This window comes from Solanum lycopersicum, chromosome 8, assembly GCF_036512215.1.
Source record: "Solanum lycopersicum chromosome 8, SLM_r2.1".
NCBI classification, from domain to species: Eukaryota; Viridiplantae; Streptophyta; class Magnoliopsida; order Solanales; family Solanaceae; genus Solanum; species Solanum lycopersicum.
The window spans coordinates 47,840,566-47,861,158 of NC_090807.1; the positions used below are offsets into that span (position 1 = coordinate 47,840,566).

General features: G+C 30.0%; 2 protein-coding genes and 1 long non-coding RNA gene across 3 annotated transcripts; 2 read left to right on the top strand and 1 right to left on the bottom strand.

Annotated features, from left to right (window-relative positions):
- The first annotated feature begins 4,384 nt into the window (after nt 1–4,384).
- LOC109120936 (uncharacterized) lies at nt 4,385–12,622 on the top strand. Its single transcript, XR_002028348.3, has 3 exons — nt 4,385–4,783; nt 12,123–12,266; nt 12,375–12,622. It is a non-coding gene; the product is annotated as an uncharacterized lncRNA (long non-coding RNA).
- A 1,552-nt stretch (nt 12,623–14,174) lies between these two features.
- LOC138337987 (uncharacterized) lies at nt 14,175–18,202 on the top strand. The gene is made up of 12 exons (XM_069288435.1): nt 14,175–14,351; nt 14,449–14,859; nt 15,005–15,076; nt 15,164–15,241; nt 15,801–15,869; nt 15,948–16,028; nt 16,112–16,312; nt 16,420–16,540; nt 16,647–16,788; nt 17,284–17,413; nt 17,493–17,893; nt 18,088–18,202. The coding sequence occupies exons 1-12, from the start codon at nt 14,175–14,177 to the stop codon at nt 18,200–18,202; spliced, it is 1,998 nt and encodes a 665-aa protein (XP_069144536.1).
- Nucleotides 18,203–19,175: 973 nt separating this feature from the next.
- LOC138337988 (uncharacterized) lies at nt 19,176–20,464 on the bottom strand. Its single transcript, XM_069288436.1, has 3 exons — nt 20,426–20,464; nt 19,702–19,977; nt 19,176–19,595 (listed from the first exon to the last, which is right to left on the bottom strand). The coding sequence occupies exons 1-3, from the start codon at nt 20,462–20,464 to the stop codon at nt 19,176–19,178; spliced, it is 735 nt and encodes a 244-aa protein (XP_069144537.1).
- Nucleotides 20,465–20,593: the final 129 nt, after the last annotated feature.

Below are 20,593 nucleotides of genomic sequence, written 5' to 3' on the forward strand. Positions count from 1 at the left end.
TTGAAATGTGTTGAAATGCAAAAGATAGAATGTGATAAAATGTTGTATTTAGATGTGCCTACTAGGTGGAATTCCACCTATTTGATGTTAGACACAGCAGAAAAGTTTGAGAAGACTTTTGAGAGGTTTGATCTTTATGATGGTAATTTTAATTCTTCTCTCGCTGCTGATGTTTGTAAAGATGGAAATATCGCAGGTTCAATTCAATATGAAGATTGGGCTAATGTGAGGTATGTCACAAAGTTTCTTGAAAATTTTTATGAACTCACTTTGAAATTTTCAGGTTCACGATATGTTACTTTTAATGTTCATTTTGAAGATATATGTGAACTTGATGCTTATTTGAAATTATGTATGACAAGTGATGACCTTGATTTGAGTAAAATGGCTTCGAGAATGAAAGAAAAATTCAAGAAATATTGGGGTACTCCTGAAAAAATGAACAAAATGATTTTTATTGCTTCTGTTTTGGATCCTCGCAATAAATTTGTGTATGTTAGTTTTGCTCTTGAAGAATTACTTGGGGAAGAAATGGGAAATGTAGTGAATGCGAAAGTAGAGGCTTACTTGAGGGATTTATTTGCGATATATGTAAGTAAGTATGAAAAAGGTTCCAAAAGTCAACCATCTTCCTCTGACTCTTCTGATTCTTCTGCTTGTGGTATTTCTTAAAATGCGTCAAATTTTTTTTTGAGAACTAAGTTGCACATGAAGAAACAAAAGAATGATTTTGGAAGTTTAGGTGTTAAATCTGAGTTGGATAAATATCTTCTTGAAGATCAAAAGCCTGAATATGGAGATTTTGGTATTTTTAGTTGGTGGAAAGTTAATTCTCCTAGATTATTAGTACTTTCACAATTGGCTCAAGATGTATTGGCTATTCCTATGTCGAGTGTGGCATCGGAATGTGCATTTAGCACCAGAGGTCATATTCTAGATTCCATTAGAAGTTCATTGACTCCCAAATGTGTGCAATGTCTTATTTGTGTCCAAGATTGGCTTAGACAAGAAACCAAGCCTATTTGTGTTGAAGAAAGTTTGGAGTTTCTTGAAAAAAATGAACTTGGTAAGACTTTTTATTATTTTTTTTGGAAAAAATAAAATACTTATTGTGTTGTATATTGTATGACATGTTTATTTTTCTTATTTATAGAGATAGCAAATAGTGGAAGAAACTCTTCCATTGTTGATCTATGATTGACTTGCAAGCGGTGAGTTTAATGCATCATTTATTTAATCATATCATTTTTTAATCTTAAAATTAGTATTCTAAGTTTCTAATATTTGATTTTATCTTGAAAGGTCCAAGGGTCAAGACAATGAAGATATAATTTTGTTGGCACGTGAAACTTGAAAGTTGAAAGCGATCTCATGGAAGAAAGTCAAGAAACTCATTACTGTTGTTTGTTATTGTTGATATTTGAATTGAAAGTAATCTCATCGAAGAAGACAAGAAATTTAAAATACATTGTTTGTTGCTTATTATTGTCTATTATGAGCTCATGAAAGACTTTATTGTTACTTGTTAGATTGTTATTATGTTGTATTTGTGAAGACATTAACTACAAATCTACAATGCAACTTTTGTTTTAGTGACATTGTTAATTAAAAATTGTGCGTTTTAGTGATATTGTGAATTTAAAAATTGTGTTGTTAATGCCTAATGACATATTGACATATTGATATTTGGTAGTAAATTAGTAATTCACTTCTTTGATGTATTGTCTATTTTTATTTTTTAGCCCATTAAGTTGAAAAATCAAACAAAAAAATTGTAAAGTTTACAATTTTAAAAAGCCCATTAAGCAGACCCATTAAAAACCAACATAAAAAAACCGAATCGAATTAACAAAAATCAAAATCGAAATATTTTAATTCGATATTCGGTACACAATTTACAAGAATCGAAAATAAAAAAACCCAAAATCAAACCGAAATACCGAATGCCCACCCCTAGTTTTTCAGATTTGTCAAGTCAAGAGAGGAGACTTCTTAATTTCACAGAGGCTCACAATATTAATTCTCTTTGAATACATGAGGACTAAATCACAAATTCACCAATTAGAAAAAGAGAAAGAGTTACTTCTCATGAAACATACAATAATAGAAGATTAAAGACATGCTCAAGCATCATCGAAGGATACATATTACATAGTCGCAGAAACATTCCCACCAAAATTAGTTCTTCTCTTTAGTTTAAAAGGGTGAATTCACTAGATTTAGACACATATTTTAGTTATAAACAACAAATAACAAAAAATATGTGTTTTACATTAGCAAATAGTTTTGATTACATATATGAGCAGGGAAATCAAGTAGAAAATGAATTTTAATAATGAAACAAAGCAATATAAGATAACACATTCAAACTAATGATGTTTGACATATTTTACTATCTCATTGTTTGATATGCACAACTAGATGAAGTTTCAATTCCTATACTATACTTGACAATGCCATGAGTACATGTATATCAGGAAGAAGGAAGCTTGCAAATTATTGACCTTACAGTTCATTTAGAAGAAAAAGCACAAGTATAAAGCGCAGAAGAAGCAAGGGACACTCTCCAGTTGCACAATTACACCACTATGGAACCAATATTGAAAATCACAAGTCCAACACTTTAATTTTTGCTATACTTGTGCTAACAGTTGTTTATGCTACACTTGTGCTAGCATCTTAATACACATGTCATGCAATCTTTTCCCAGTTCCACATCACCAAACTGCACAGTGGCTACTAAAAATATCAAACATATTAAATGTTGAGATAAAACTATACATAGGCATGATAGCAATGATACCTTGATTGTAGTCTCCATTTTAGTAAGAAAAATCGGCAGCACATTCAAACCTAGCTAGCGTTGAAGTGAAGAAGAAGAAGAAAAATAATAAATGCAAAACTTTGATTGTTTTTGCTAGAAGATGGACAATTTAACGATTGTATAGCTTGTTGTGGTGACTTAGCACCTAATGATGCCAATGTGGCCACATTCAATTAAAGTCATGGGTACATATGATTAAGTCGTCCAAGAATATCATTTGTAACTTCTTGGTGTGTGGTTACTTTTTGTTGTTCTAATTTTTCCTCCATCCTTTGATGCATCTCCTCTTTCAATTCCTCCATTTTTTCCATCCTCTCATCATTGGAAGTTAAACAAGGTTCAAAAAGCATTGTTTTTTTCAAAGTACTTTTGGTGACTCCTCGTCCATACAATCTCAGGATCCCTGGGTGTTCATTTCCCATGACTGCTGTAAAAGCATCAAATGATTGATTGTCATGTTCACTCTGTCAACTTAGCAGTTTCTCCATTTCAGTTTGCAAATGAAATCAAAGAAATAAAATCAAGTATTTAAGAACAAATAATGTATCTTAACAACCCAATAAAAGTCATACAATTTTATTAATTATATCTTCGACCATATTTTATTGATCTTGTAGCCACAAACAGCTCACCGAGACTTTTCTTTTATTTTTCCTAATTACTAAAAGTTGGTATTAAAGATATTTTATGGCAACAAGTTCATATTTAATGATTAACAAAAAAACATACCAAATTATAGCGTATCACAACAAAACTTATTATATAAAAAATATATGGATTCATTCATTTTTTGATTTTTGGTATTTCTTTCACTCATTTCCTGTAAATAAAGGAGTCTTTAAATTCTACGTAAATTAAAAAATTAATCAAAAACAGAAAAATTAACCACTCAGAACATAAAATATAAATCTAAACTTGAATTTTTTAAAGGCCCAATATTTGAGAAGATCTTTAAAATCAGATTCTGAAACATCTTTGGGCTTATTTGTCATTCCAAGATCATCATTATCATATGCTTTATAATGTTTCTGATACAAGTCATTCTTATACTTTCTCCAAGCATTCTTAATTCCATCCAAAGCCCATTGTCTTGAATTATCAGTAATATCGTATTTCTCCTACAATTTGTTCTTTATATTAGTTAAATGTATGAAAAGTTTATAATTGAAATTGGAAATGCAGGAACTCAAACCTAGGTATAATCCCACAAATCACATTTTGTGTCCATATTCTTTTGATTATGAATATTTAGAGGACAAATCATCACATTCCTTGCCAAGGTTCTAAGAAAACTCCCCAACTCTGCTATAACAACATTAGTAGGACCAATGGGTTGATTGTACCCATTCAACACGACCACTTATGCTCTTTTCGCCCATGTACACTTTACATTACTGTACTACCTCTTTTCTTTTTTTTGAGTCACAGGACCTACAATAATACGAAGCAAAGTTAAACCAAATATCAACAAGCTTAACTGATTTTACAATTTCAATATATTTAAATATTTAGAAGTGAATTTATATGTTTTTACCTTGTTCTCTTGATAGGTCATTTTCTTCTGAATTATGTGTCTCTTGTTCCACTTGGTCATGTATATCGTGTGCCTCTACAGTAGGAGATTCTCTTGGTACATGTTGCAATTGTTTCTTTGAAACTTGTGCTACTATAGTGGAAGAATTAATAGGTGCTTGTGACACTTGTTCGTGCACAACTTGTGCTTTTAAAGTGGAAAATTCATGGCACATGTTTTTGTGCATAGATCTTGTTTTTAGACTGAAACAACTATGAGGCATTTCATTCTTTTTAGACTGTGCTTTTAAATTGCGAGAATTCTGAGGCACTTGTGGCAATTCTTCTTGTAATTTTTGTCCTACAAGAGTAGAGAAATTTCAGGGCAGTATAGATTGAACATTCCCTTTTGATCTTAATGAAGAAATCCTTTTGTAAGCCATAGATGTAAGTGTTTCAGCTTTCACATATTGTTTTCCTTTTCCTTTTATGTTTTGTTTTGAAGTCTCCTCCTTCCTCATGACTATCAAATCTGTCAAAATGATATATATGAATAAGAATCAGTTCTTGTTAAGCACAATATAAGGTACTTTACATGTGCATTAGATACAATAACAAGTCTAAGATTTTATACAACACAAAATGCACATGTACAATAACAAGCTTCAAATTTTAATCCAATCATGTATGAGTTTGTCATGATTTTTATCTTGGCTGGTTACCCTAACAAGGGAAAACCCTTATCATATTACCAACAACTTTAGGACTGCCATCAATTTTAAAAGTTATCCTAACTAAGATCAGTTTAAAGCAACTTATGGTCTGCCATCAATCTTTAAAGTTTTGTTACGTTTAAAACTTCGCACTAACAAAAAAGAAATTTATTCGGAAGATAGTTAAGAAACACAGACCTTCCTATAATCCTAGCCCGTCAGTAGTGTTATTGAGAGCCTCTTTTATGATTTACTAGCTAGCCTGTAAATAGAAGGAGAACACCTGTAAAATTGAAATAAATGAGAATGTAATTTTAAGAATAAAGAACAAAAGAAACATGTATTTCTAAGGAAAAGACATTTATAACTCACTCAAAATAAAATATACAATAATAAATATATATTTACAAGACATTCAAAAATTATTTATTTAATCATCCAGATCCATCCAATCTCAATCTGTATCATAAAAGTCATCTTCTTCTTTTTCTGATATTCCCATAGTTGTATCCTCTGAAAATTTAGCTTCAGATGACATATCAACATCAATAGGAATATCGTCTCTTGACTATCTCATGTCAACATGAGATAATCTATCCGAGTGACCAATGTCTTCACTTAGATCTCTAAAAAATGTATCTCCAATATTAGGAGAATTTTCTTCCTCCAAGTCATACAAATAACCTGGCACTTTACTCCTTGCATAATAAACATCCTTCTCAATTGGATCCGACACATAAAATACTTGATGCATTTGAGACACCAACACAAAAGGGTCATTCGTACTTTGTGATTGTTGAAGTACACACGAGTTAACCCATAATCATCTATTTCATTATGAAACCAATCACATCTAAATAGTACACCACTAAAATAATTGTAATAATCAAATTCAATGATATCTTGAATAGCACCATAATATATAACCTCTCCATCAATGGGATTCTAATCTCGAGTACTAGCAAAACTTCAATTGTCGCTGATAAAGTCACTCCACTATTTTGAGACTTCTGTGAATAATCACATTTTAACGTATGAAATCGATATCCATTAATGAAATATGCTGTATATCTTTTGGTTGCCACCCTATTAGGCTCTTTATCTAGCCATCTTAACTGATTAGGCACTTCAATATTTTTAACTTTCTCTTTGAACCATTTACCAAATTCATAACTATGACTTTTTTCTCTTGTCCATGCATTTGATCTTTTTAACTTTCTCTTTGAACCATTTACCAAATTCATGACTATGACTTTTTTCTCTTGTCCATGCATTTGATCTGATGTTACTATCAATTAACTTCTTATGCTCCCTGCAAGTATGAATATTTAAAGTTTGACTATTAGGCATTTATAATTGACTCCCTCCTTTTCAACATCATCATCATCCTCAGTATGGTACCTGCTAAATGGTGTTTTCACTCCATAATGTATGTATCTCAAATCAAAGATCAATAACTCTTCAACATCAAACCCCTATGCTATACAACCTTCTGGATAACATCAATTACGAAAAAGACCCTTCAACTTAGACATTTTTCTCTCACTGAAATACATCCACTGAAGATGAATTGAACCACCCAATCTAATTTCATCAACCAAATGGACATACAAATGTTCCATTATATAAAAAAAGATAGAGCAAAAATCTTTTCAAGCTCACATACAATTTCTTTGATTTCAATATGCATTGACTCAAGATTTGCTCGCCTTATAACTTTACTCTATATATCTTTAAAGATGTTTCCCAATTTTATCAAGGCTAATGAAACATTCTTCGACAATTCTTTTTGAACCGCAGTTTGGATCAAGTAGTGCATTATAAAATGATCACCATGAATTTTGTATCCTGATATTTTCATCTCATCCACATACGCACGATCTGATATGTTTTAGGCAAATCCTTTTGGTAATTTTTTATTTTTTAAAATAACTTAAAATAATCGTTTTTCTTCTGGTTTCATGGTAAAACAATATTTAACTAAATGAGCTTTTACACTTGTATTATCTTTCCTTGAATGAAGTTCCTTTCATATCCCATTTCTTCCAAGTCATAATGAGAATTAATGTGATCTTTTGACTTTCCTTGGATATCTAATAAAGTCCCAAGCAAACTATCATATATATTTTTCTCAATGTTCATCACATCAAGATTGTGCCTCAACTTATTATTTTTCCAATATGGTAATTTAAAAAAGATGAATCTTTTCTTCTATGGACCCTCATTTTTTTGACATCTTTTCTTGTTGGCCTTCCCAAAAACATTATTGAAATCATGTAACTTTTCAAACACTTTTATGTCCAAGAAGGATGTAGGTGCAGGTCTATGATCCTCCTCTATATTAAAAGATTTTTGTCTCTTTTAAATAGATGATCAGGAGGCAAAAAAGTTTGATGACCTAAGTAACACATTTTACGATTATGTTTGAGATATAAGAACATGTGTCATAGTTATACATGGGACATGCTAATTTTAGAACTCCATCTAAAAAGCATTGATTGTGATGGAAAATCACTAATTGTCCACATTAAAGTTCCATGCCTTTGAAATGTTTGATATTTGTATGAGCATCATATGTTTCTATCCCAAATTTTCGTAGTTCCTTCCATTCAACAATAAATAGTTGTAGGTATACATTTATATCCTGTCCAGGAGATGATGACCTTGGAAATATCATCGACAATATCATATACTTTGGCTTCATACAAATCCATGGTAATAAATTATAGTTCATCAACAATAGGCCAGGTACTATAGGAAATGCTCATGGTTCGAAATGGATTGAAACCATCACTTGAAAGGCCCAATCGAACATTACTGGATCATTTGAGAAGTTTGGATGCATAGAATAAAAATTCTTTAAATCTTATCCATCAACACGATGCCTTAAAATCCCATCATTATATCATTTAAAATCATGCCATCTCATTGCAACAACTATTTCAGAACACATAAACATTTTCTGAAGCCTAGTCTTTAAAATAAAAGTACCTTAAAATATTTACTGGTATTTTAGAGCTTGCATTAGTCGTGTCATCACCCTTACTTGACCATCTATAAGATCCACTAACAGAGCAATTATCTTTCTCCGCATTCTCATTCCAAAATAACATGCAATCGTTAAGGCATGCATATATTTTGTCATAGCCGAGACCCAAATCTTTTATCAGTTTTTTTTAGCTTTATTGAAAGACTTAGACAGTTGAGAAAAGGGAAATGCTTCTTTTAACAAGTCTAACAGATCAGTAAAAGCCACATCACTCAACCAATGTAGCGATTTAAGCAAGTAAAACCGAATTATGAAACTCAGCTTACTGAAGTTCTCACACCCCGAATACAACTCTTTTTTACATCATCTAGTAATTTAAAAAATCTCTGTGTATCTTCGAATAGCCCTTTTTCTCTCCTTTTCCATGACTTGTTTCGCCTTGAAGATTCAATTATTTTAAAAAAATCTCTACAGATTTTCTTTTTGACAAAAAATCAAGGCAAAACATTCCTTAAAAGTGATAAAACAGAATTTTAACGCAACTAATGTTGATCTATAATTTTAAGATGTTTCAGATTTTAATGGCAAAAAGTCTAACACCAACCAATGGTGAGTTTCAATTTTTTCCATTTTCATGCTAATGTATCATTTGTTTCCTGTTGCTCTATGTAACTCTTTAACAATAATGAAATCGAAATTTCTCACATTCTAACTACTCAAGCGAGAGGTGAAATGAAAGAAGACATTATCAATGCAAGGGTAATCAAAACCGATTGAATGACTCACAGAACAACAAACCCAACATCAATATCAAGAGAAATATGGTTTATAGTAATCAGGTTCACCATAACTATCAATAAAACTTTAGACCCACAAGAGCTAAAACTTAATGGTAAAACCCCACAATCAGAAAAAAAAATACATCAAATACACTAACTACACTCAACGATTAAAGAAAAAAGAAGAGATTCAAGAAGAAAACCTCAACAGCTCAAACTTGAAGTTTCTTCAGCTATAACCTCAAAGATGCCAGAACAAAATCTTCAATTGTTGAATAAAAAAACATCAAGATTTCACAAGCAAACCTTCAGCCCTCCATTTCCTTCGATATTACAACAATTTCTGAAGAGAAGAATAGCAAAACTCAGTGCATGTCTCTATAATTATCCAATTTTGATAGTTGAATCAAATACCCATGAAACAACATATGTATATAGAAAAAAGAAAGATACACACAAAGAAGTCTTTTTTGAGAACTATTACTAATATGACTCTATTAAATCACTAATTAATTACTCAAATCCACATTAAACACAACAGAAACACCACCAATTTGCTAAATTTGCAATATTCATTATGAAGAATTCATTTATATTCCATGATGTCAAGTAGAAAGAGAAGCTTCAGTTATGAAGGAGGCTTATATATTTTCATAGATTGAATGACTGTTCAGAAAAGTTCAACTTGAAATCCAATAAATTAAAGGCCCAAAGTTCAACTTGAAATCCAATAAGTAAAGGCCCAAATTCCTCATGGTAATAGAGCAAACCTAAACATAGTTATACTAGAATTGTCTGTTAATACTGAATGTTAAATGGTAGCAAGAATCAACTACACTATGTCAAAACTATTCTTTTCAAATCTGTAGAAACGAAATCATGAATCATCTAAAATCAGCAAAACATGGGTCTTGTCAAGAATATACACAAAATCAACTAATAATATATTTATTCATCATCGGATACATGCTATGAACTATAAAATGCACCTTGACTGTGATACATAAAGTCCTATTGAATTTCTTTCTTTCATTCTCATCCAAAAGAATTGATTTTGGGTAGTTATCAAAGGTTAGAGCATTAAGCTCTAACATAACTGTAATAAACTTCATATTCTTACTACACTAGATAAAAAATAATGGACAAAAATAACAAGGTGGTTGACCAAGTACGAACAGTAAATATAATGATCCATCCACATACAACTTTTGCATAGTATATAACAATGTCAGGCGACAAAATATTCTGCACAGAAATCCAAGAACAAAGGGGATGTTGTGCAATAGTTATCATTCATCCAAACCTTGTAACTTTGGCTCATGAATGTATGTTAACAAAATTCACTACACCAGTACAAATAGTTGACTTTGGATACGGTAAATCATATGTATTACAGTAAGAACCTATAATATTCAAATTATGGATCCATTTTTGACAACTAAATGGCCAAAAAGTAAACCGTTATCCAAAACCTAGTTATAACACACACATAGGCATGCAAAGACTTTTGAATCAATATTGTCATATGCAAAAACTAATGGATCAATATTTTCATATGCAAATATAGTTGAAGGAAAAAATGATTTAAGTTTGCCTAAAAGTACAGACAAGAAAGACTTACCATAATATTCAAATCCATGCACATCTCGAACTAGTAGCTCATTTTAGTACCAATCAGTAGCAAATTTTAGATTATTCCATTTTCATGTTAATTTCTCTCTTTTTCCTGTTGCTCTAACTTAAATCTTCAACATTGATGAAAGTAAATTTTTGATATCGTACTCAAGTGAGAGGGTAAAATCAATGATGAGGTCATCACTACAAGGGTATTCAAACCCGATTGAATAATTCATGGACAAGAAATACAACATCAATGTCAAGTTAAAAAGGTCTATCGCAGTTAATTTCACCATAAATCCAACAAAACATTAAACCCACAATAGCTACAACTTAATGAAAAAGAACCCACAAACAGAAAAATACATCAAATACACTAACCACACCCAAATATTTAAGACAAAAGAAGAGATTCAAGAATAAAACCTCAAATGTTCAAACTTGTAGTTTCTTCAGCTATAACCTGAAAGATTGAAGAAGAGAACCGCCACCAGTTGAAGAAGAAAACCTCCATTTCCTTATATTCAAACAAACATACAACCCTCCATTTCATTAGGTTTCACAAGAGGTTTGAAGAGAGAAACATGTCCAGATTTAAGAAAATATGGGTTTATGTTTGCCCTAAAATCACAGACATGAAGAACTTATCATAAGATTAATATCTCTGCCAAACTCCACAACTTCAATCTTTCATCGTTCTGCTTATGCTATACTCACAAATGGATGAAAAATTAGGTCAAAGAGAATAAGAGTGGAAATGAGCTTGAAAAATGTTTCTATGTTGTGCTTGTGGAAGAGAGGGAAAATGAGCAAATGTTTAGCTCGTTTCCATCGATAAAGAGAAAAGTAATTTGTCTTTACAAAATTAATTAAAAAAATAAGATAGAATGAAAAGTTTTGGCGGGGTCAGCGAAAATAATAGAGGAAGATTATGGAGGGATTTAATATATAACTGTTTCGACAGAATAATAGTCGCAGTAAATGTTTTTATAGATTATTTTATGGCAATTTCCCTACCATAGGAAAATTTAGCTAACTAGTCAAAAAAATCAACCTATTTAGTGATAATGTCCATACTTTAATAATATTAGTAAACATGTCAAAAATGTCATTATTTTAAAAATAAATAATTATTATTATATTATTAATATTTTCTCACTCTTTATTTACATCATTTTTCTCTCTCTCATAAATTATATATATTCCTATATTTAAGTAATTAGATATATACTAATTATATTTTTAAATTTCTCTCTCTTATATTAAGATTATTATTAATTTCTATCTATATATCTATTACTAATCAATTCCACAACTTCCAAGATTTATTTTCACTTTTATTAATAAAACTTTTCACTATCTTTATAACATTTTTTCAAAATTAATTATGCATTGATTCCCGAATTTTTCTTTTATATTTATTAATATTAAACTTATCATATCACTAGATTTTAGTTGGGATTGTCACGTTATCTCTCTTACACTGTCTTTCTGGAATTTTAATTGTATTGTCACGTTATCTCTAACCCTATTTAATAGATAATTTCACAACTTCCAATGCATTATTTTCACTTTTATTAATAAAATATTTTCTCTCTCAAAAAAAACTTTTCCAAAACTAATTCTTCATAGAATATCTTCGTTAATTTTCAACTCTTAATCTTCCATGATTTTCGTTTGAATTGCAGGTTATCTCTCAAACATTCTTCAATAGACACAACATCATCAAAATCAACTTATTCATATATCATCAAATCTCCAGATTTACGCTTCAATTTCTTCAAACCCGAATTTTTCTATTTTACATCATTCTCAAGTAATTCCGTTTGAAGGTTTGATTTGGAGATTCACATTGAGTTGGTTATTATGTTCTTCATATTACTTTTTGATTACTTATTTTAATTTTTTTGTTTTGTTGTTGTTCTTAAATTATTTTATAGGGTTTCATAATAACAAATTCTTTCTTCAATGGATGCATTCAAGAGAGCTACTAGAGGCATTGTAAAAAAAAAACACAGTTCTTTCGAGTTATCATAGTTTAATTTTTTTCACTCAAGAAATAAACAACAATGTAGGTTCAACTTCTAAGTCTAAGGAGGTTATACGAGGTGGAAAAATGGCTGAACCTGTCGAGGTGCGAAATTCCACAGAAATTCATGAAGTTGAATAAGAACAATTTTTTGGAGAAGAGGTAATTATTTTTTTGCATGTGTTGTGTATTGCATGTTTAGTTTAATTTGTTTAGTATTTTTTAAGATTGAAAAAAATACATGTTACAATGAATTTGGAAGTGTATTTGGAATGTGTAGTCTGTTATAGTCTCTATGTATTTTTGTATTGGAAAATTTTTTGACTGTCATTTATGTATTGTATTTTGTATTCTGTTCCTCTTTTTTGTATTAGTTGTCAATGTAGTATAGCTTACAAGTTTGATTGTCTATTTACTATTATCGTATACATTTGTAAGTGTATTCGGAATTTTCATCTTGTTATAGTTATTATTATTTTTCCATAGTTCTAATGTTTTTGATATTCACTATTATAGTTAGCATGTATTTCTGTATTTAATATGTTTATTGTATTTTTTTTGTCAATGTAACAAATTTTATAAGTTTGATTGTGTATTTACTATTATATTTTTTTTTGTCAATGTAACACATTTTATAATTTTGATTGTGTATTTACTATTGTTGATAGATTTGTAAGTGCATATTGAATTTTTATTATGTTGTTGATATTATTTATTTTTGTGTTTTATAGTTTTAATATTTTTTGTATTCATATATTTGGAAGTGTATATTGAGTTCTCTTGATGTTTTAGTCAAGTATGTGTTTTGTAGTTCATAGTTTTATTGAATTTTTGGTATACATAGAATGGGAATTGTATATTGTATTCTGTATTACATCAGTATATATCCATAAATTCATTTTGTATTTTTTTTGTGTTAGTTATGTCAATGTACCACATATTTGTAACAATATGTGTTTTTTTTGTATGTTATTGTAACTGTGTTGATTTTTTATTTATTATCATGTTTTTTTGTTCTGTTATTTTAGTATTATTTCATTTTTTGGAATTCAATACGCAAGGGGAATTCTTATGCTTGCAAAAAGCTACCAAAAAATGCACCCCACATTCACTGTATAGTAAATCATGACATTAAATCCAAGTTGACTGACAAGCTTACACCGGAGCATTATAATTATTTTTGTGAGAGTACGTGTTTTGGTCAGTATATGAAAATCAAAAAATGTGTTGGGCAAGGTCAAATTCACAGGTGTTGTATGTCACTAAAAGTAGAAGCTAGTAGTAATCAGGCTCTTGTAATCAAAGTAAATGGAGTTATTTTAAAGTTCACAATTAGGACGTTTGCGCTTATTACTGGATTAAACTGTGTTGGTGTTGTAGAGGATTTCAAGTTTAACACAGAAGAACCTAACTGACTTATTGTTCAGTACTTTGGTGGTAATGAGATCATACGTAGATCTGATTTGTTCGATAGGTTCAATGGTAATGTTTGGGTTGACAATGATGATGATGCGATTAAGTTTGCAATATTATATTTCATTCATATGTTTGTGTATTCTGGCGAGAAGAGATCATTTCGGATTCCTAGAATCCATTTTGATTTGGTTGAAAGTGATCGGTATATGCATTATCCTTGGGGCAGAAAAACATTTGAGTGGTTACTACAGAGTATCAACAAGGTTTTGACTACTGATGGTCAATATTATAGAATATGTGTATGCCTGTTGTCTTTCAAATATGGATATACAAGTGCATGGGTAAGCGTCAGACGAATCTTGCACGGAAAATTAGTGATCGTATCCCCCGTATTCTAAACTGGCAAACAGTAGGAGCAAAACCCCGATTAAAAACCTTGATGAAAGACACATCCAATGATGGTAATAGAGAGGTATTGTATATAGTCCATGAAATTGTACCCTTGTAATTGTATCAATTCGATGTATATCTTTTATTATGTTAATTATTCTATTTACTATCGTTTTTAGATTAAATGGAAGAATGTTGTCCCATCTCTGATGGAAATTGCTATTCTACAATTGCCTCTTGAAGGTGTTGAAAAATCAACTGAAGGTGTTCAAACAGAGCCACATCGTGATATTGATGAACAAGCACTTTTTGGACAGAATTCAGATGATGATTTTGTCAACCCACCTCCACGTTCAATGAAGGTTACAGGTAAAAGAAAAAAGGGGCAATCAGTAACACTTGCTAAAATAGTACGAAAAAAGGACTCAAATATCACAGATCAAATGGAGCGGAATGAACATATTGATCCAGTAGCGAACCAGACCGGGAAAAAGCTGCAATTAGAAAAGTTGTGCGGAAGAAAAAAATGGTGTTCTAAGAAGAAAACCACTCGCACTTGTGTGCCAACAAAGGATTTCCAAATACCATCTGTAAGTGTGTCTCATGAACAATTAATGATGAATGAACTCTCTAAGTTACGAAAGTAGGTATATACTGTTTATACTTATGTTTTTTTAATATATTTATTCAAATTATTGCAATCTGTAAAATTTAATCATATTGTAACTGTTTCAGGTTAGAGAAGAGTTTAAAGACATACGGAAGTTGATGAATGATAATTTTAATATCATTATGTATACTTTGAAGGTTAAACAATATGCTAAATTGTTATGTTTAAAATTTTTTTATTCTTTTTATTTTTTTGAATTCTATGTTGTAATTTAATATTTACAGGACAAAAAAAACAATGAAAATGTTGGTCAAAGATCACAACCTTTTACAAGTCCAATTTTATCAGAAAATCAAAATCAGGTAGACACAACTCATTTTTGAAACTAATAGTTTATTCTGTTTGTATTCTGTATACTGTAATATATTTATGTCTTATATTAATTTTTTCCCCTATATTTGTAAGTACTTTATTTCTTTATCCATATTGATTAAATATATATTGATTGTTTTTATATAAAATATATTTTCAGAACAACATAAACAATCACAATGCTACTCAAGGACGACAACATTTTACAAGTCCAGTTGTATCAGAAAATCAAAATAGGTAGAGACATCTTATTTTTAAAATAAAGATTAGTATTTTTGTATTTTGTTTTTCTTACTACGTTCATGTTTAATATTAATTTGTATTTTACATGTCGTTAATATTGTATTTCAATATAAATATTTTTTTATATATATGTTGACTACTTTTGTATCTACATGGATTGAATGGTCTTTTTGATGATGAGAAGTCGGAGTGTGATGAAAGCTCAAATGATGGAAGCGAGGAAGTTTTTCAAATATGTTTATGATAAATTTTGTATTTTTATATGGTTTAACGATATTTTTTTTATTCAATCTCCTTTTTTTAAAGGATCATTCAATTTTTGAAAATTCAAATCTGGGAGACATACCTGATATTGTTGTGGGTGTTGATAAACAAGTATGTTGGTTAACTCTACATATTTATACAGTGCAGTTGAGAATATTGTTTATAATTAACATTTTTATATTTTTAAAGGTTGATTGTGACAATTCCCCTTTGCGTAATCTGATCAATGTAGATGCTGGTTTTAGTTCGTCTAAATCAATAATTCCAAGTGTATATTTTTCTACTTATCTAAACTAATTACTTTTGTTCTTATTAGTATAATTTGTATTTGAATAATTTTTTATTAACTACAGATACCTCAACCATCATTTGTATTTGACAAATCCCAAAAAATAAGGCCACTTGTTTTTGAAAGACAACATGACTTTACATATCAAGATGACAATGATGAAGAGGATCAGTTCATATTTCCTACCCCTATTCAATCTATTGTTCCCATAGAAGGCTCACCACAATCACAGTTTGAGTTGGATGATTCTCTAATGCCAAGTCTAGTGACATAAAAAGTATTTATGTTACTGACAATACCATTAATGCAGAACATAGCATTATCATGCACATTCAAACCACAAGCAATGACAACTCAAATATTCAAAAACAGGCTAGCAAGGAGAGTCAGAACAAAAAAAGTCATGTTCACACACCATTACCTGCACATTGGATTAGACGTCCAGGACCTTTCAATACATCCCCATATATGACATCGTTCGGCTCATCTGCAGGTATAAAGACATAACAAATTTTAATGTATTTTAAATTTGATTTATATATGTTTATTCTAATTTTTGTATACGGGTATGTTGTTTTTTAATTTAACATTTACATCAGGTACTTCATCGGTGCAACCAACTATTTTTGAACTGAAACACCCGTTCATCTTTGATCTTATTTCTGGCAATCGTGATATCATTATGTGGGATGCACATCGGTCATGGATTCGCGAAGGTCTTCTTGCAAAACATGAGAACAAGTAAGTATGTAATACGCATAATAATATAAAAAAAATTGTATGTTGTATTATGTATTCTACATTTTTTTAGTATATGATATGTTTTTTTTTGTATTCATGATTATTATTTTTTGAGGCTATTTTACATAATCTGTTATTACTCTGATTCATTTTTTAATAAATTCTAAACATGTTAGTGTATTTTCAATTAATCAACTTATTGAATGCTAATGAACGTTGTTTTATAAATTGATTGAAACAACTCTTATATTTTTCGTTAATCCTTTTAAAATTCTGTATTGTAATAACAATAAAAATCTTTATTTGTTGTTATGTATGTTACTCTAAATTATGGTGCATATTTTTACAAATACGTGAGATACCTATATAATTTCTATGTTTTTATGTATACCTTTTATATTTTGTGTACCTTTTAGTTTTTTTTGTATTTCATTAGACGTCATATAACTACTGTGTATTTATTGTATACCTTTTATTTTTTGTGTATGTCTTTAGACGTCATGATCAGGTTCGATACAAGAAGGGTAAAGCACGCATTTCTGTCCCACTTGACTTTGGTGTTGATATTGTAGACAATAAAAATTGGTTCTACAATTACTCAAAAGGACAATTGTTGAATGATTCGGCAAGTAACAACTGTAGTTATTTAGTTATTCTTCGTTGTTTTATTGTTATCTGATGATTATTTATTTTTTATTGTTCAGCATATCAATGTTATATTTTATTATTTGAGAAAGAAAGCAAAGTATGATGTGGACAGCAGGTATAAATACACAACTGTGGATTGTGTGTTTACGTCTAAAATTTCATCAATTTGGAAGAAGTTTGAAGATTTAGATAGTGATGTCTGTTGCACTGATGAAGAACATTTTATAGGTGATTACATTAGAGGATATAAAGTTCATGCCGGCATTCCGTGGCATTTGGTGGATCACGTATTTATCCCTGTAAATGTAAAGAAAAAAATTCATTGGGCATTGGCGGTACTCTCTCTTAATGATAGACGTGTATACGTTTATGATTCTTACAGAGCGGCAGATCATGATGCAGCAATCAGGAAAGAGGTTACCAAGTTGGCTCAACTCATTCCGCTTAAGTTGACTATGTATGATTTATTACAAGAACAAAGGCTTAGATAGATCTGTTAGTCAAGAAGAGAATGAGTTATTTGAGATAGTTTTCATAGACAACATACCCCAATAGACCGATAGCAGCTTGTAAGTTGTATTAATTCTGTTAGTCAATTTTAATTTTATTTTGTATTTAAATTTTAATTTTGTATTCTCATATTTTATTCAGGGATTGTAGTATCTATATGCTTGCTTTTGCCGAGTGGCTGTCTTATGGTCAAGGAAATCCAAGTGGTACATTTGACGTAATGTTTTTAAGGTCAAAATATGCTGCACTTCTTTGAAATTATGCTAAGCAAAATCAAGACAAAGGAGCCATTAGTGAATCTTAGGCACCCCCTAGGCATGCCATGCCTCAATCTGTTCGTGTTGTGTTTGCTCCAATTGAAATACAGTAGTTGTGCGTTTGTTGAAGATACTTCTTCTTGTTTTAAAACTATTTAATTTATGTTTCATAAACTTTTATGTTGCTTTATATTTTGCATACTTATCATTTTGATTAACTTTTGTTTAGCAGTTTATGCTGCATACTTTTCATTCTTAATTTATGTATGTATATATATATATATATATATATTATGTTAGTTGATTCCATGTGTTGTATTTTTGTATGTTGTATTCATCATTGTTGTATTACATTATTCATTAAGTCACTTACTTGTAGTTGTATTGTTTATATTAAAATATAATTTATTTTCAGATGTGCTCACGTTAGTTGTATTATATAGTGTCAAATATATTTGTTTATGAACATTAAATCACAGTTTCTCAAGTCATATTTTTTAGTCTAATTGCATATACATATACATATTGAAGAACTGGTTATTATATTTTGTATGTTGTATTCATAGTTCCAAAATTATTGTATTACATTATCATTAAGTCACATTACTTGTAGTTGTATTGTTTTGCATTAAAATTTAATTTATTTTTAAATGTGGTCACATTAGTTGTATTATACAGTGTCAAATATATTTGTTTATGAACATTAAAACATAGTTTCTCAAGTCATATTTTTTAGACTTATTGCATATACATATACATATTGAAGAACTCAGCTTATTAATATACAGTGTGATAGGCACTAATATGGAGTGAGCTAACAAATGACTTTTATTAGTATACAAGTAAATACGTGCAAATGAATATATTTTGATAAAATATTATTCATTGAACATTATGAAAACATCAATTACAAGGATAAACGATTTGTACGAACACATGTAAATTTATTTTTCAAAACAATTTCAAACATATCTAACTATTCAGTTCGTGGTCCATTACTGCATGATCGCTTATTATGTCCCTTTTGACCACAAGTACTACAAAAATGTACGTCTTATCACGAAGCTTTTTTGGAGGCCTACTAGGTAGTTTTTTGAACTTTGGAGGATTAACTATTTCATTCTCTACATATGCAGGCACATTCCAATCTTTTCGATCAGGTAATGGATTTATTGGATTAGCATATGTAACAAGTAATGTATTTGGCTTGTAAAGGTCAGAACAATACGGTTCAGGATCAAGAAATTTCTTCTTCAAAACAGCCCAAGTGTGCGAACATGGTATTTCATCCACTTGAAATCTCCTACATGTGCAAGTTTTCTTTTCAAGACAAACAATAAATGTTTCCCCTTCATGACGAACACTGTGCACATAATTACTTGTCGCAACTACCTATTACACAAAGTTAAAAGGAAGTTAAATCTTACCAGTTATATAATCTTTAATTTTTACTGAATTAAATACAAAATACAATAATTTTAAGGAAGCATAAACATACCGTCATACGCAGTGAAAGTTCTTCATTTTCAGCGAGCATTTCTTGTGCTTTACCACAAAGTGTCGTGAATGTATTAGAAGCAGATGTATGGTTTTTGAAATTCCATCGACCAAACATTTGTCTAATTTCCTCAAGAATATCATATATAGGTAATTCTCTTGCTTCCACAAGGCATGCATTTATGCATTCAGCTATGTTTGATGTCATCACAGTGCCTGGATCAACTGGTGCATACACTCTTGCCCATTTGTCATAACCAGCCAATTCCAAATAATTCTACACCCTAATATCAACATGTTCTACTTTTTTCATCAGTTCATTAAATTCAGAAAGTTTATATGCCTTTGTCATTGCATAAAACACTTCTGAAAGACTGTCATGTGACTTTTTGTAAAGTGTCTTCACGTTCTTCCAAAGATGAAACATGCAAGCATAATGTGGTATATTGTATATCCTCGAAAATACTTTTATAATACTCTCGTTTCTATCGGATACAACACACATTTTATCTTTTAAACCATGAGCTTCTCTAAACTGTTCAAAAAATCAAGTCCAAGATGCATCATTTTTCGAATCAATAACACCGTATGCTAGGGGAAATATATTTCCTGAACATATACAACGCAAACATTTGGATACATATCGTCAAATACAACAAATACATGTTTAATGAATATAATACTTTGCGTAATTCTTTATAAAAATATAAATATCTAATAGTTACCTGCTCCATCCAATGTGCTTGCAGACACAAATGTGCCATTATAAGTCCCAGCATTATTATATTAACTTTTTTTAGTAGATTTTGTAAATAACTTATATGACTTATAAGAATGAGTGACATAATTTTTAGATTTAATAAAGGATTATTTTGTTGCTAAGAATAATGAAA

Coding starts and splice junctions, on each gene's coding strand:
- LOC138337987 (XM_069288435.1), top strand. CDS start 14,175: ATGTGTATGCCTGTTGTCTTTCAAATATGGATATACAAGTGCATGGGT. Junction 14,352..14,448: donor CCAATGATGGTAATAGAGAG/GTATTGTATATA, acceptor TATCGTTTTTAG/ATTAAATGGAAGAATGTTGT. Junction 16,541..16,646: donor ATCGTTCGGCTCATCTGCAG/GTATAAAGACAT, acceptor CATTTACATCAG/GTACTTCATCGGTGCAACCA.
- LOC138337988 (XM_069288436.1), bottom strand. CDS start 20,464: ATGGCACATTTGTGTCTGCAAGCACATTGGATGGAGCAG. Junction 19,978..20,425: donor AAGCACATTGGATGGAGCAG/GTAACTATTAGA, acceptor ATTAGGGTGTAG/AATTATTTGGAATTGGCTGG. Junction 19,596..19,701: donor AACTTTCACTGCGTATGACG/GTATGTTTATGC, acceptor TTTGTGTAATAG/GTAGTTGCGACAAGTAATTA.